At 43.3% G+C, this 12,769-nt stretch overlaps 1 protein-coding gene across 1 annotated transcript in view; it reads left to right on the top strand.

Moving 5' to 3' along the window:
* Positions 1–12,769, top strand: part of LOC121348867 (c-Maf inducing protein) — a 131,592-nt gene that overhangs the window by 100,102 nt on the left and 18,721 nt on the right. The window contains exons 7-10 of the mRNA XM_041458833.1: positions 1,271–1,351; positions 4,616–4,719; positions 5,277–5,381; positions 6,649–7,002. Coding sequence (XP_041314767.1) covers positions 1,271–1,351; positions 4,616–4,719; positions 5,277–5,381; positions 6,649–7,002 — 644 coding nt within the window. The remainder of the gene's footprint in view (positions 1–1,270; positions 1,352–4,615; positions 4,720–5,276; positions 5,382–6,648; positions 7,003–12,769) is intronic.

The following is a 12,769-nucleotide window of genomic DNA, read 5'->3' as shown; positions in this document are numbered from 1 at the left end:
CTGGGATGGTGAACAGCACCATGATGATAAATACCATCATATGCTTAGTGTATCAGAGTGTTTTGTCCTGATACTGTGTGAGAGTTAAAATTTTGAGACTCCCACACCTCAGTCTGGGTACAAGAGGTGTCCTACTGCATGCTGTGTTTAGTTAGTGCAGAAATCACTGCAGCCACTTTGTTCAGGTGTGTATAACTCAGCCCTTATGGTATCTGGTCATTGGGTAATGGCAGTGGGAAGATCATAAGGATTCATCCTCTTTTCTGGTAAATCCAGGCTTGTGCTGCATTTTGTATCCTTTATCCATAAACTTTGGAGTACCTTGGATTGCAGACCTTGTGGATTTAAAAATACTGCTGTTCCTTGAGGCCTGTTTGTGTTTCAGTTTTGAGTCTGGTTAAATTTGCTTGCTGATGTTTGGGTATGCATTTATCAAACATCCTGGATGCTGCTTGTAATTCCCATCCAGATTTATTCTTCCTACAGAAGCTTCTTCCTACAGAAACTGAGTCAAGTTACAGAAACTCCTCTGACTTACATTTTTATAAGCACTCTTACATCATCATTAGCCTCAGACTTGATGCATTTTTATTCCTGATTTGAGATTTTTTGATCCTTTAATCTTTCTCAGAGATGGGCACCCAGTTGTCTGTAAATGTGTGCAATGGGATGTGTACAGTTGAAGGAAGGGAAACAGGTTATGGACTTCCCAGAGCAGAAGTGGACAGGGCAATAATGAGAAGGAGAATTTATCTTGTCTTGAGCAGGAGGTTGGACCAGATGACTTTCAGAGGTCTTTCCCAACCTAAATTACTCTGACTGATACATTATGATTATATATTTCATCCTGTGATGGGAGAGTGAGTTGTTGGTACCTTCCAAGATCCACCACAGGTTTTTGGGCTGGATCCCAGAGAAAGGAGGTTTGTGGCATTACACTGTCTGTGGGATCATATCTTCCTGTCCCCAGCCTCTTTCCTTTTAAAACTTTTGGCAATAAGACCCCAAAATGGTACATTGCAGTGAGTTTTGGGAAGAATGGGGGACAAGGAAGGGAATTTGCAGTTTGTGAGCTCCCATGGGAATCTTCTACTAGATGCCACCAAATCCATAGGAACGAGCAGTGTTACGAGTGCCTTAATCTCAGGAAAGATTAATTTAGCCCTTGGATCTTGATAATCTTGGGGTAATCCATGTATGGGGTGTGGAGCCAGGGGACACCCATCTCCAGGAGTGCTGCAGCTCACAACATGACCCGTTGCTCTTCCAGCACTGCCGAGAGCGCCCGCGGTCCATGGTGGTGATCGAGGTGTTCACCCCAGTGGTGCAGAGGATCCTCAAACACAACATGGTGAGTGCTCGTGCCACGGGAGCTCCAGCAGCTTGGGGAGGTTTTACTGCCACACCTTTTGTGATCAGCAGCTGCTCTGTTGCCTGTCATGCCTGTTGTATCTAAATCTGCCCTCCAGAGTGTGAATGCTGCGTGTAATTTTGTGTTACTTCATCAGTGCAGAGCTAATAAGCTTTCAGTGGGATCCTCAAAAGCATCTAAGCAAAGCCATGTTTTGAGGGATGTTTCTTTTGGCAGCATATGCAGCTCCAGCACTTTCCCACCTGGCCCTTGGCTCCTTATTTACTCCCTGCATGCCATCCTTGCAGTTAAAACCGTTTAAAATCAAATAAATAACAAAAGCAGAATGGGGACTTTGTTCATTTGAACTGGGCCCTCAACACTTTTTCTGTAAGACACCACCAGCCCTCTTGGTTTCCATTTTTCTTTAGGCCATGTCCAGTGTGTTCTTACCTCAGTTTCCTGAATATTGTTATACTTTTCTACTGCTATTCTTCCTTATCATTACAGCATTTAGGTACTCTGTCATTTTATGGCTGTTCTTACCCAGATTTCCTTCTCATTGCTGATCAGTTCCTTGTCAGTATTTGAAATTAATGCCCTGCTTGGCTTTCCACCCTGTAGACCAGATTTCTCTCCCCCAAACTCTGAAAATATGCTTACATGATCCATATTCCTTTCCTAATAGAGGTCTGGGGTATTTACCAGCTCTCCAGCTTTTGTGGCATATTAAGTTTCCTGCAAATGTTTTGAAGTTACATGAAGAAGCCTTACTTCACAATGCAGTGGCAAAGAATAACAAATAAATAAAATACAATATTTAAGGCTGTTGATTTGGCTGTGATCTCAAGGCTGAACCTTTATAACTTCATAATCAACTTCTTTTCACTAACATATAATTTTAGAGACCATCCATTGTCATGCTGTGATTAACATGAACCCAGTAGAAAACAGTTCATATTTCTTATTTTTCCAATCTTATTATTTATCTCCCTGAGTTTACAGAACTAGGTAGAAAGCCCAAGATGGCAAAAAGGTCATATTCCTGGCTTTATGCCAGTACTATTCAGACATGTAAACATTTTTGAATATTCTGTAGTGTTCAGTGAAATATTCTGTAAATGTTATTCTTGGATTCCAGACTGATTTTTTAAAGCATCCAGAGCTCTTGAGGGGTCTCAAATAAAATCTAAATGCATAGTGTAATGCTTGTATTTGGTTAGCTTCAGAGAATTGGGTATATTTACCATACTTAACATTTGCAGATTGAAAATCAACATGTCTGTACCGCAGTGTGTAGTTGGAGAATTTATGGTGTCAGGTATTAATTGGAGTGGATTTGGGCACTTTACCACCCTCTGGGGACTTCTGTACTGAATAGTGCTTTAGAGAATGTGTGTGTGTGTGCACATAAATAAAGTTACTCTTTAGAGGGACACTAAACTTCATCACCTCAGGAGGCCCCGTGCAGTCCTTGGGGCAGGAGACTGAGCTGGCTCTTCCCACCTTTGCCTCCAGCTTGTTCTGGAGCCTTTGAAAATTCCCAACAAGTTTTGTTCCGTAATTTTCTACCTATAAAACAGGGGAAGAGTGTCTCGTTTATCTCTGATTTTAACACCTCAAAAGAATCAGGATAGGTTTTTGTCTTGGTGATAATACTGGTTACATGCAGGAGTGGAGGCTGTTGTGTGCTGAGTCATTTAAGGAGTGCTCAGCAACCTCTCAAACCTTTGGGTTTTAGCTGTTTGTAGACTCAGCCCAAATGTTTGAATATTAACCCTTCTTTCTTTTTCTTTTTATTTTTTTGAGCAGACAGTATTGGTGGTGTGTGTTGTTCTGTGCTTGGTATGTGATAGGGCATTATATTACATCTAGAGAAATATTTATTTTACAGAGGTCAGCAATGACATCCTCTTTATGATCTCTTGGACTTTGATTCCAGCTTAGTTAGGACACCTAGACAGGCTGAAAACTTTCATAAGCAAATTGCAGTTGCAAAAGCTGTCTTGCAAGGCATGTTCATGAAATTAATCAAATGTTCTGTGAAGCACACATGGTCTCCTGGATCAAGTGTGTTTGCAGCTGCCAGAAGGAGCCTGTTAAAAGTTTAATGATGTTAATTGTAATGATGTGGAATTGCCCCCAGTCCCTTTGCTGGGTGAAGTTACCAGGCAGCAATTCAGTACCAGCAGTGACATTTAGGGCTTGAAGGAGACATTGTGCAGCCTCAGCTTGTTTTCAAGTTTTTGGTCATTTTCTCTTACCAGGTATTAATACAGGTTGTGCTACAGAAGTGCCTGAAACCAAAATGAGTTAACAGAAAGTTTCAGTGCTCTGGGAGTTTATCATCCCCTTTACAGACCACCACTAGTTCATTACCATTTGTGGCATTTCTTTAACATTTCAGTTGCCGTGTATTTTTTCCAGGATAACTTCCACAGGCAGCTGCTGGGGGAATAGCTGGGAGTGCTTGTTTGTCCTCAGTGGACCTTGTTCCCCACTTGGAAATTCAGCTCTGTAGTTCTGCAACACCTGTGTAATAAGGTTACACCTGTGTAAATGTGAGGAAATGTGCTGTGGAATAGCACTCACCAGACAGCAGAATTTACTCCTTTCACATCTAAAAATAGCAGGTGTTGTGAGGAGACGCAGGATTTCAGTTAGCAGGTGCCTCTCTGACTGCAGGATTTAAAGAAAGTGACTCTTGAGCTCACCTGTCAAATTCACAGCATAGCTGGAGTAAAATCCGTGGAGAAAAAACTGATCTCTGGTTTTGTACTTGATTGCACATTGATAGCATGTCAAAATGATTTTCTCTAAAACCGGGATAGATACTCATGCCAAACATGGAAATATAATATTTCTTGAGTTTTATTTCTAAAAACCTGCAGTTAGGAGTGGAAGCAAAATCGCCAAACAAAAAATGTATTTCAAAATAAAAATATTAAGTGAAAAGTGCAAAACAAATGTAAGTATAGGTGAGATTTTTTTTGGTTTCTTAGTTGTTTCATTATACAGAATGCATAATGAAATACTTTAATACTTATAATACTTTGTTTTCAAAGTGTGTGTAAAGGAAAGAAGAGATTGGAAATGCTGTCATTAGTGGGAGAACATCACTTCAGTGTGCAGCGATGCTCTTCTCTTGAAGCTTGTCAGCATAATAGCAGTGTGAATTCAGTTGTGTTTGAGCTGGTTTCCTTTGAAAACCCTGAGTTTTGATGTACAGTCACCATCTTCACCGAGTCTCTCCTTCTTGGACAGGATTTTGGGAAGTGCCCTCGGTTGCGCCTCTTTACTCAGGAGTACATTCTGTCTTTGAATGAGCTGAATGCTGGAATGGAGGTGGTGAAGAAGTTTATTCACAGGTTAGTTACATTTCATTTATGGTGTATTTCCAATCCTGTGTCCATGCTTTTGGTGTGTTACTTCTCCCAGCCCTGCTTTACTGGCTGTTAACAGTGGCTGGTGCTTCTTGGTATTGGCAAACAGCAAATTAATCAAGTCCCTCAGGATGTGTTGCTGAAGTCTCTTTTTCAAAATGCTAGTTCTCAGATAAGTCTGGGGTTTTCTAATTCCTCACTGCAAGCTAATGGACTTTGCTGTGTGTGTATGTTCCTCATATACATTTAGGCTCAAAGTCTCTGCAGAATGATTCAAATTAACTTTGAAGCGCATCATGCTCACTCAAGTGTGAGATTTTGGGAGGACTTTAGGGATACCACATGAATTAAATTGATGATTCAGCTTACCCTTGTTCATAAGTAGGGCCATTGGATTTACAGCGTTAAAATATGTCTCTGTTATGGCCCTTCTGAAGATCCCCCAAGGATGCCTATCCAGGTCTGTCACCTCGTTCTGTCTGACTGGTTTTGCCCACAGAAACCTTCCTCGCAATGAGATCATCTTGTTTTTTGTTTTCCAGCATGCATGGTCCAACAGGACAATGCCCACATCCCAGGGTCCTGCCAAATCTTGTAGCTGTCTGCTTAGCTGCCATTTATTCCTGTTATGAGGAATTCATCAACAGGTCAGTACGAATTCCCAGCTGACCACGTGTTCTTCACAAACGAGATCATGGTGAGATGGGTGTGCTACGTGCAAGCTAATGGACTTTGCTGTGTGTATGTTCTCCATATACATTTAGGCTCAAAGCCTCTGCAGAATGATTCAAATTAACTTTCAAGCGCATCATGCTCACTCAAGTGTGAGATTTTGGGAGGACTTTAGGGATACCACATGAATTAAATTGATGATTCAGCTTACCCTTGTTCATAAGTAGGGCCATTGGATTTACAGCGTTAAAATATGTCTCTGTTATGGCCCTTCTGAAGATCCCCCAAGGATGCCTATCCAGGTCTGTCACCTCGTTCTGTCTGACTGGTTTTGCCCACAGAAACCTTCCTCGCAATGAGATCATCTTGTTTTTTGTTTTCCAGCATGCATGGTCCAACAGGACAATGCCCACATCCCAGGGTCCTGCCAAATCTTGTAGCTGTCTGCTTAGCTGCCATTTATTCCTGTTATGAGGAATTCATCAACAGGTCAGTACGAATTCCCAGCTGACCACGTGTTCTTCACAAACGAGATCATGGTGAGATGGGTGTGCTACCTGAGAGAAGCTGAACCTTCCTTCCCTGACACTCACCAAGGGAATGAGGAAGGGCAGGGGTGAGGCCTTGAAGAAGGGGTTGTGTGTAAATCCCTGTGTATCTGCAGCTTTGAACCCCAGCTGGTTTCACAGCGCTGTCTCCGTTATTGTGGAAAATCTGATTCCTCACTTGCCGCAGTTCTTGACACACGAGCCAGTTTTCCAGTAGACACTGAGGGTTCCCCTCTGCTATGTTTCCTGTTTGTTTATATGCCTATCTGACTTTCCTCATGGTAGAGCACGGACAGGGGCTGCTCAGTGTCCAACACAAATTCCAGACACGAGGGCTGCAGACAAATGTCTGGGCATGTACTATAGCCAGATACATACTTGGGCATGGATTCTGTTACAGCTTTGCACAACTTGGACAGGAAAGTTCACCTTTAGACTAAACTGGTCTGTCAGTTACAGTAATGAAAAGCTCAGGTCTTTGTCAGATAGGGGCTGCAGAGCAGTCCTCTTGGAGCCTTTTAATGTTTTTAATTGATTTCGGTAATCCGATTGCACAGAGGAAAGCCATCCGGTGGGCTGGGGTGAAGTGCAGTGGGAAATTGCAAAAAATTGTGGCTTCTGTGTTGCACTCTCTCTCCTGCTCTCTGCTGGTATGTCTGTCTACTGAAATGATTTGTTTCTTTCTGAAATTCAGTCGGGACAACTCGCCAAGCCTGAAGGAAATTCGGAATGGCTGCCAGCAGCAGTGTGACCGAAAGCCCAACCTCCCCCTCCGCCTTCTTCACACGAGTCCTGACCTGGTCTCTCAGGAGGCCACCTTGACTGAATCCCGTCTCAAACCAGTTATTGTCACTTCCAACGAGATCCACGTGGAAGTGGAGCGCAACAACACGGCCAACCAGAAGATGACAGCCGGCGTTGGCAACGACAGCGAGCCCAACCTCATCGACTGCCTGATGGTCAGCCCCACCTGCAGCACCATGAGCATCGAGCTGAGTGCCCAGGCAGACAGGATCCTGGGCTGCTACGTGGAAATCCTCAAGATGCTGTGAGTAATCGTCTTGAGCAGCTTTTAGAACAGTGTCATCTTAACAATGGGAGGGGGGGCTTTTCCCGCAGGCCTGTTGTCTTCAACATCTGTGGCGAGCCAGCACGTGGTTGTAAATCTTAACTCCAGCTCTGGAGAGTCCAGCCTTTGAAAGAGGCATCTGGCACTGCCAAGATGTTCTAAAAATAGCATTAGGAAGATGAAAATGGAAAGCTTATTTGTACATTGAGCCTCAGGCATTTTACAGAAGACAGGATGTTGGTGCCAGTGGTTTCTGTTTTTGTTCTTGCCCACCAAAAATAAATTAAAAAACCCCATTTGTCTCCTCCAGGGCTCTTAGGATTGCCTGAGACAGAGCTAGAAAAGGCAGGCCTGTGGTAGGTTCAGTGCTTGTGCAGTGATAGGCAGCACCACTGCCCTGACGTTAGCAGGAGTTGGATACTGTCATTGTTTTTCACTTAGATATTCTCCCTTCTTGTGCTGTAGAAGTTTTATGACTTATTCAGATTTGCTTGTATTAGAGTGGAGTCTCTGTCCAGTTGCTTTGGTACAGTGGATTAACCAAATCCAGTGGATTTGGTACAGTGACCTGTATTAGGCCCCAGGTGTTCAAATGGTCTTTGCCACAAAATGGTGGCAAGGTGATTCCTGGCAGGCAAATCTGAATATCTTAAACAGGAATATAAAGGAATATGTTGTTCAGGAAAAGCTTGGTTTTCTCTGGATAAATAAATGAAAAGGAATAACAGAAAAGGTGGACTGCAGAATGGGAGCTTGTAATAGAAGTGAAGTAAAACATCTTTGTTGACTTTGACAACTAGCTTTGATACTGAGTTGCAGTATGTTTTGTGACAAACTGTTAAACTTCTGCTTAATTATTTTTAAAGAGTGTAAGGCCTAATGAAGTCATAGTTGAACTTTCTAGAATCCAAGACGTGGGTGAAATCTGGACTCTGCTGTAAACCACAAGCATGTGCCTACACTGCAGACAAATGCAAATCTGGGGGTACACTACCCAGGAATAAAATGAGGTCAGACTGCTGTGGTGGAGGATTTTGTGAAGGTTTTTGTCCCACATTTTCATTTTTTTTTCAAAATACACCGTACAAATTTGCAGCATCACTCTTCCACTCACTACACAGCTGTCTTGCAGTTGCTTAAGCACTCATTCAAAACTGGAGAGAGGACAAGTGAATACCAGATACTGTTCCCATTAGATTCTTGAGCAGGAAGTTGCTGTGAAGGCTAATTTGGTATTTTCTTTCCCCGTGGCCCAGGTTCTTCTGCCTTTAAAAACGATTGCATTAAGAAAAGCACAGCATCTGAGTTTGCTTCATCTGGGGGCTTTTGAGTCTCCATGCACCCAGGTGCTGCATTGAACACGTCGTGTATTTATTCCTGTCCCCTTGACTCTCCCTGTTTTCCATAAACACTGAGCACTCTCCCAGTCCTGATGCTGGTTTGGATGCTGACTCACTAAGCATTGACGGTTTTGGTTTCATCATGCAGCTGACACACACTTATAAACAAATTCACAAACGGGCATGTTCTTCCTCACAGTCTCTCTCCACTTTTAAACATTTGATATCCCAGGTCCCAATTCCCGTTTAGTTTGCTACGCAAAGAGCTCATTTCACTACATACCTTAAAATAATCTCTTTTTTTTGATGCATTTCCTGTCTTTTTAAAAATCAAGTTGTTCAACAGCCGCAGTAAAAATGGGAATATATTACTGTTAGAGGTGTTGTAGGTGTGGAGCAGCTTTGGGCCCTTTTTCTGCTTGTACAACAGGAGTTCTGAAAGGTGAAACCCACAGGATGTGTGCAGTGAGGGACCAGTGATAACACAAAACTGGTGCAACTCTCCTCAGAGTGCCCTGCCAGAGCCCACACCCTGCTTGGGAAATCACAACCTGCTCCTTAGGCAGAGCTCTGGCTGTGGCTCCACTCATTTGAGTTCCCCTCCATTCCTGTTCATCCCTTGGTTTTTTTGGGTGCCTGAAAGCAGTCATGCAGAATCTGCTTGCCTCTCATTCTGCCACTGGCTCACTGGAAGGTCTTAGATAAGTCACTTCTAAGTGCCTCGTTTTCCTTATTTGTAAAATATAGGTAAAGATTTTCAATGTTGTTTTTTTAAATGCTGAAACCAGTGATGGAAAAGCATTTTAGAAGGACTTGTAGTTATTACCAAAAGTACAAGATAATGCTGTTGTGATGCTGATTACTTTCATGCTCTAACTCTTCCTGAACAAAGGGTTTCTGTTGCATGAAATACTATTACTGTACTTTGAAAATCTGAGAATATGAAGAAAGAGAGTTGAAGAACATGCCAGTAGGAAGAAAACATTAATTATAAAACAACCGAGCTCTCAGCGGGCATTCAGTAAAATAATGTTCTTATTAGTAACAATGGTAAGCCAAACATAAATAAGTTGCTTAGCATTGAGTTTGATTGTTCTTTTAGGTGGCTGACTCAGTATCATCATCAAAACAAGAGAGTCACCAGCGATGATATCTTTTTTGCATAATTAACTTAGGGCAGCAGGGAGTAATTTATTTAGGCAAATTTTAATTATTGGAAGTCTAGCAAATAAGAATTCTCAACAGTAGCTTCAACAGAGGACATTTTATTGTTTACCTGACTTACACAGTGCTTACTTTTTGGGAGAAACCCTCACTTCTAATATTGATGAAGATGTTATTTAACAATCACTGTAATACTTCACTTTTTGCATAGAAAGCTAAAAGGGCAGTTTTGAAAGTTCATCTGTAGGGCTCTTACAGCACCTAGAACATCTTTGACCCTTTTTCTAATGTAGTTGAGTAACAAAACACAGCTATTGCATACTGAAGGAAAATAGAAAATCATGATTTTGAAGATGCTGGCAGATGATCCAAAGTCTGGGCAGATTTTAAAGGAGACACAGTCTCTAGGGTAATGTAGTATTTTGGCCCTGCACTCAAAAGTGGATCAGACTTCTGTGTCAGTATTCTGTAACTCATTCTGGACTCTGATAGTGTTACTGACACCAGCCAGTGCCTCCTGAATACTACAAGTCTTAAACTGGTGCATGGAAAATGCACTAAATTAACTGAAAAATTTCTGTTCATCATCTTAAATTAGAGGCTTTGAGAACGGCTCAGCATTGCCCAGCTCCTATTTGCATGTTAATGTTTCCATGCAGTTGGGAATGTCTTGCACAGCCAGACTTGTGCTTGAACAGGACAACCATGGTTAAAGAAAGTTGCAGTAGAAGGGGCTGTGTGTCCTCTCCTTGGGCTGGAGAACTTCAAAGTTTTCTTGCACCTTCCACTGGTTCCAGGGGGTGGGGAGACACTTAAACTGTCTGCAGTGAAATCTAGGTCAACTGGTTGTGAGAACAGACCCCTCTTGGGGAAGCTCTTTTGGTGTTGTATCATAAACTGTTGCCCTTTGTCTGTGTTATTTTTTGTTTCCATGGCTGCCTGTAGTGGCAAGGGTCTGTCCAGATGTCCAGACACTTGTACCCCTCTCTGGGGCCAGTGTCACAACCTGCTTTGGGCAACCTTGTGTTGCTGTTTCCTGATGCTTCCATGCCAACTATGAGCAGTGGAGCCCATTTCTGTTCTCAGCAGTCAGGGCAGAACCTTTCTAGGTTCTTTCAATGGTGCTAAATTTTCTTCTTTTGAAAAAGCCAAACAAGCCCATCTCAAAAGAAGGCTGAGCATGAAAAGGCACCTCACTGTTTTGCCGATAGCAGGTTTGTGCCTTGTATTGACAAGGGCTCTGATGAGGCTTTTTCTCACCTGCCCTGGCACCCTGAGCTAAACCTGATGTCATGCAATTCAGGGAATTGAACCTAGAGCCAGGGAAAGAAGGGATCAGGTACATGTCTGGGGGTATGGTCATATCTGACAGCAGAGGTTACCTTGTCAGCCTGCTCAGTCTGGAGAAGAAGCTGCTTCCAGGTTCTAGTTGCTGTGTCTGGGGGTATGGTCATATTCTTATCTGACAGCAGAGGTTACCTTGTCAGCCTGCTCAGTCTGGAGAAGAAGCTGCTTCCAGGTTCTAGTTGCTCTTGTCTCTTCATTACCCCCAAACCCCAAGGACTTGGGGCATGCGGTGTCTCAGAGATGAGAGCCACAGCTTTCCAAACACGAGCACCCACTGGAGCTTCCCCTGGCTGCTCTGCATTCCCCAATAGGTCAGTGGCATGCTCTGAATATCCCAAGTGGATTATCCTATGTCATGTTTATCGAGGTTGCCCTGGGCTGCTCGTGTGTTTTGGATTGTTTGTGCCGCACATGACACGCGGGCAGGTTTTCATTTTGGTGAAAGGTGATCCCGGGGAAGGAAAATGTATTATGTTGGCAGGCCAAGAGCGATGATGGCCCAGAGGCAAAGTCACTGCAGTCGGGGATTATTTAATTAATTTGGTTGTTCTGTGCCCTGGCCAGTCCCCTGGGACAGTTTCAGGCTGAGGGGGGCTGTGGCAGTGGCAGGTGATGGCTCTGATCTGTCACCGCCCGGCTCCGCGACCCCCGCGCGCTTCTGGGAGCCCGCGGGTCGGGCTGCAGCCCGGCTGCTGTGCTGCTCACCTAGAACTGCAAATCCTGCAAAAATCAGAGCCAGGGAGCCTTTCTCCCCCTGTTATCAGGCCAGTCAGTCCTGGGATTTGAGCTGTGTGATGAGTGTTGAGCCCAGCGCCCTTGGAAGAGCTGGGAAGGGAGCTTGTCCCAGGCTGTCCCAGGATCTCCCTGTGGCTCTGTGCTCCCTCCTTCTCCTGGCCCAGCCTCTTTGTCTGGCTCATTGCACTGGTGCTTCACTGCAGCCAGAATTAATCCATCTCCCTTTCTTTCCCTGCTTCAAACACTTGTCTTGTGTTGGAGCTTTGAATGGACTAAAAAAAAAAGAAAAAGAGAAAAAAAAATAAAAAACTGTCTGAAATGAAAGAAGAGTGCAGATGAGATGAGCACAGACAGAAGGAAAATGTTTTTGAAAAGGGAATAGGTGGGAGGAGGAGAAACACTGTAGGCTTTTAATAAGTAGTTTAGTTTTATTCTTGTGCTGTGTTTGTTTCATGTTTCCTAGCTCACATTGAAGGGATTACAGGCTGTGCAGATTTTATGTTCAGGTCCCACTCATGCGACCAAATTTTATATATTTCAATAGGAGATGGTTTCCTTTTTCTTTCTTCCTTCTGCTCCTGGGGAAGTAGACTGATTTCTTTTCACTGCCCTCTCACAGACCTGCCCTGCTCCCCAGCTTTGAGAAAAGTCAGTGATGCTGTCCCATTCTGTCTGCAGTTTCATTCCAAAACAACTTTTTTCTTACTCTTGCAATTTCCTTTGAAGCTCAGCCATGAAAAATTGATTGGTTCATATTATTAGTAATCACAACTCTCCAGATTGCTCAAGAAGGAACTTCAGTGATGTAACACTTAGCCTGAGATGTCACAGGAGGTAAGCCTCGAAGTGGCTTTCAGCTGTTAACCTTCTGTTAGAAAAGATTTGTAGGTGCTGTATCTCATGTGATATGAAGCACCTTTAACACGTCTCAGCTTTTTGACTTCTGAGTCTCCCATGCTCAAAAAATCTGCTTTTAGCACTGTTTGTATCTACCAATAAAAATGTGTTGTTTTTAGAATAAAATCAGCTAGGAATTTCTAAAGGGTGTGCATATTTAAATAAAACAAAATGTCTGGACTGTGTTCTCACACCTGACAAATGTAGTGAGACCTGTGGCACTTCTCAGGGCTGCAGCTACAGATAGGTTGCATCAGCTTTCT

This window comes from Pyrgilauda ruficollis, unplaced genomic scaffold (assembly GCF_017590135.1).
Source record: "Pyrgilauda ruficollis isolate IOZ18807 unplaced genomic scaffold, ASM1759013v1 scaffold13, whole genome shotgun sequence".
Classification (NCBI taxonomy): Eukaryota; Metazoa; Chordata; class Aves; order Passeriformes; family Passeridae; genus Pyrgilauda; species Pyrgilauda ruficollis.
The sequence above is the reverse complement of the archived record's forward strand: the minus strand, read 5'-3'. Positions and strand labels throughout refer to the sequence as shown.